Source organism: Alexandromys fortis, unplaced genomic scaffold (genome assembly GCF_014885135.2).
Source record: "Alexandromys fortis isolate MF-2015 unplaced genomic scaffold, M_Fortis_MF-2015_v1.1 scaffold_5, whole genome shotgun sequence".
NCBI classification, from domain to species: domain Eukaryota; kingdom Metazoa; phylum Chordata; class Mammalia; order Rodentia; family Cricetidae; genus Alexandromys; species Alexandromys fortis.
In genome coordinates, this window is record NW_026067924.1 from 18,648,147 (window position 1) to 18,652,565 (window position 4,419).

Genomic DNA, 4,419 nt, shown 5'->3' on the forward strand with positions numbered 1-4,419 from the left:
AGGCTTTTGAAAGATAATGGGGTTGTGGCCACAATGTAAAGTTTTGAGAGAAAATGTAGGAAGTTTCTGAGAAATAACAGAAGGCAGGCCAGTCTCATGTATCATATCTTTGAGTACTTTATAGAGGAGGAAATGATAAGATGTCAGAAAATCTCCTAGGCTCTTTAATTTACCCATTCATTAGTTTTTAAGTTAGCACACAAAGTAGTGTTTCGTTATACTTTCAATCGTATGCGCCATTGCCCTACAATGTTCTTATTCGCCCCTCCCCCACTGTCCCCACCTCCATTTCCTCAGCTCGCCATTGCATACCTGTCTTCCTTCCCCCAAATTGGCCACCTTTTAAAATGTAATATTTTCTATTCTTCCTTTCTCTTAAGAAGTCTTTGTCTATTGTCATGCTCTTCTTTCCAGTTTCATGACTTATCATACATGCATCTGCACATCAACACATAGATGCATGGATGCACAGAGATTGTTTTCTGTCTAGGTTCTACTTGCTGGATATGTCTTTCTGAGGCTTTTCCTGCAAAGTCCTGATTTCCGTTTCCTACGTGGATGCAATCCAAATTAATTCTTGAAGGGAGGCATCATTCAGTCATTTTCCAGCTAGAGGGAAGTTTAAATACCTGTCTCATTGTAAAGCAACTGCTTAACGGCAGGGCTATTTGTCTTTTCCCGAACTCTCTCCTCTGCCTTAGGACAGCACACTTAAACTGTGGGGCTTTGCCATGATTTAGGCTTAGTTTCAAATTAATTTCAAAATTTAAATAAATTCAAAATTCAAATAAAATTTCAAAACTACACTAAATTCGTTTCAAACTTAAATCATAAGATATTGAGATTTAAAAAAGACCAAAGTTTAGACACCAAATTAGTATGATATTTGCTGATTTTAAGATCATAGAAAATATAGTTTCACATAAAAGTAGGCAAATATTACATCTTTTGAATGTATGTCCTTTATTAAAATGCTTATTTTGTCTATAAATATTTAGATTGTTATGGAAGTTGTAATGTTTTTTAGGTTTACTAAGCACAACAATTGTGATAGATTCAAACAAATTAAAAAATAGCTCTTATCTCCAATAAAAATGTCATACGTGCAGAAAAACTCCTAAGTGTTTAGATTTATAGCATGTGAATGACTTATCATTCTGATATAAATAAATTCCACTCTACCTCTCGCCAGGGGGGCAGAAGGCACATGAGGTCAGGCTTCAGAGCCTCGGCAAGAAACTGGAGCTGCCAGGAGAGCTGAGTCTTATGTTAGAGTAGAGGTCTTGAGGAACTATGGTCGCTTAGTTAGTGAGATGTTTATTAAATGCATATTGAGGCAATGACACCTTTAAATATCATAGCTATCCACGGTGACAGTAGAAGTCAATAACTAAAACTGCCTCATGGTTTAATATTAAAAATTAGGATTTTTTTTTAAAACAAAGAATCATAAAGTTGTCTGAAGCAAACTAGCTCACGGAGTGTCTGAGAACCCATTTCCTGCAGCCAGCACAGCCTTCCTCCTTCCACAGCGAAAGCTCCTGAAGCTGCAGTGGCTCAGGGCCCATTCTCAGCTTCTAAATCCAGAGCTGCATGCGTTTGCTGGGTGGCTGAAAGCCACCTCAAGTTTGTCGCTCACTTTCACGATCTGCCCCTCCAACCCTCACACTTGAACTGGATTAACAACTGGGAAAACCATCCTCCAACAGCATTTCACCAAAATCGAGCACACTGCTGTGTGGAAGGGTCTGGTTTAAGCAGACATCAGAATAGATCCAGGGATCGGCATGTGCTGAGGAGCTTCTTGCCCAAAACTACCCCCAGAAAATGATCTCAAATGTCATCTGACACACCTTGTGTGATAATGACACCATCTGCGTGGGTTTTCTCTACAACTGCTGTTAATCCATTTGCCTGAAAATTGATGGGTTGCGTTTTTAAATCTGATCTGAATGTGCACTGCGTTTCTACTGATGCCAACTTCCCCTGAATTTGATCATATGTTGTCTAACATGAATATGTTGCCTTGACATTCAGTTTGTGGGTTGGGGAGGGTCTCACTGCAAGCAGGAAGACCTGAGTCTGGATCTTCAGGGCCTGACTAAAAGCTAGACATGGAAGCATTTGTCTGTAATTCTGGCACTGGGAGATGGGAGAAGGGTGTGGAGACAGACGGATTCCAGATGGTCTGATAGTCAGACTATCTGAGTCGAAAAGTTCAAGGCACCATGAGAAACTCTTGTCTTGAGATTTCAAGTGGAGAGTCATTGGGAAAGACAACTGATGTTGAGTGACTGCCATACAGGTTTATATGCACACTAGTGTGAGCACACAGGTATACAATTGATTTCAGTTACTGAGGGCGTTTGGGGCTCTTAAGATTTACAAATTATGTAGAGATTTCTCTCTCATGCTACCCCTTGTCCTCATATGTGTATATGAACATACCTGTTTGTAGAATACCTAGGGGCACAGCTCTGAACTTTGCATTCAAACAAACTCAACTTTCTTATTTAAGTTGACTCACTATTGTCTCTAGTTTGTTTGAATCACTAAGTGGAATCTCCAACAGTACTTCTTTTGTATGATCTCAAGGTTTTTAAAGGGTCCTCAAGGTTTGAAAAGTTGAATATTTGTACATGATTCACAGTTTCAATATGTCAATCATAATTTTGTAAAACTTTTGATTTAACAGTTTATGATCCAGTTTCTTCGTGACAAGCCATGGGTGTGATGAATGGAACCATAATGTCAAATGGCTCAAGCACGGACCAAGACTACTGTAATGCCTTCTGCAGAATTGTTCTGATAACAGTCTATAGTGTGGTTTTATTTGGAGGCACCATTGGAACAGTTATGATGTCATATATGATGTTCAAGAGGAATAGCCAATCAGCGATTGCCACGATCATCATTAATATCATTGTGCTGCACTCCCTCCTCCTGATTAGTCTGCCATTCCGCCTCAGCTACTATCTCTCAGCAGTCTGGAAGCTTGGGTCTTTTGCCTGCCGAGTGGTTAGTGGCCTCATATATGGTCATATGTACTTTACTTTTGTTTTCTATGTGGCCATTGTCATACTTCGGTTGCTCATCTATTTTAAGAAACTCCAAATGCAACAGCTACAAAAGTTCCATGCCGTGGTTCTAAGTATTATTATTTGGATGGTAGCAAGCTTCATCTTTTTGCCAATATTTTTTTTACAGTATGGCACAGATCCAAGTTATACAGAGCAACAACAACGATGTTTTGAGTTTCATAGATCTCTCAACTGCACAGATACCATCATCATAAACTACTCTATAATTGCCATTATGATGACAACAGTTCTGTCCCTCTTTCTGATACAGCTCGCTGTAATTCTTTGTTTGATAAGAGACTATTGGCCTGATATGTGGGCCCATCAGGATTACCGAGCTCAAATCAAGAGTTTCTTCTTTCTGGTAGTCATCGTTGTCTGCTTCATACCCCACCATGCTTTCAGGGTATATTTTATTCAAAATTACCCAAAGGAAAAGAATTCTAAATTGATACTTTACAATGAAATTTGTGTTGCTTTAACGGCCTTCTGCTGCCTGGACATGTTGTGTTTCATAGGTGGCATCATCCATTAGACCCTCCTATGCCTTTATTTGTGATTGCTTTATGGAATATCATGTTGAAAATCACTCCAATTGAATAGGTGAGGTGCTGTTATCATCTTAAAAAATTCCAAGCTCTCTGTTCCTGAAGACCAAATTTTTAGATTTCTCTTAGCCAAAATTGTTTTCTTACTGAGACTTAGTTAACCCCTAGTCATCCCCATTTCCTTTGAGAATGCTTACAGGCTCCAAATATATCCCAGAATATGTTTGATTAACCTTAAACCAACCAAGCACACAATTCCTTCCTTTGTCCATTTCATGTAATACTCACTTCAGTCAAGCATATCTGTTGGTTCTTAAAAGTATTCCTGAGACATTTAGTCCACCAATTTTTGCCCTGAATGTATTTGTTTTCCCAATTTCTGTCCAACAAGATCTAGAGACTCCATAGATAGGGACTCTACAGAAAAACAGGGCTCTAAAATAGTCTTAATTTGTTCAACTTACTATTTCCTGCTGATATTGGTTTCCAGAGGGGAACATTAGCTTGGATAGAGTGATCAAGAGACTTAAAGGAAACTCTTCCAAGACACTGGACATTGATGTGGTTCATTGTAATCAAGGCACAGTAGGAAGGCAGAAGTTACCTCCCAGTCTACCTTTAATACAATACCAGTAAAAGACATTGGAAAAAGCATCAAGAAACTGAACATAGGCTGAATTTTCAACAGTCTCTTTGGGTACAAACTTTTGAGGCTTTTTATGATACCCTACAAATCTGAGAACTATCATACAATTAAACAAGAGCCTGTGTCTGCCATGGTCAATAAAAGC

General features: G+C 38.9%; 1 protein-coding gene across 1 annotated transcript; it reads left to right on the forward strand.

Moving 5' to 3' along the window:
- The first annotated feature begins 2,714 nt into the window (after positions 1-2,714).
- LOC126501856 (probable G-protein coupled receptor 141) lies at positions 2,715-4,120 on the forward strand. The gene has a single exon (XM_050142729.1). It carries the CDS (start codon positions 2,725-2,727, stop codon positions 3,613-3,615), a length of 891 nt encoding a protein of 296 aa, XP_049998686.1. The 5' UTR covers positions 2,715-2,724; the 3' UTR covers positions 3,616-4,120.
- The last annotated feature ends 299 nt before the right edge of the window (positions 4,121-4,419 follow it).

Excerpts from the sequence above, each read along its gene's own strand:
- LOC126501856 (XM_050142729.1), top strand. The coding sequence starts at position 2,725 with ATGGGTGTGATGAATGGAACCATAATGTCAAATGGCTCAAGCACGGAC.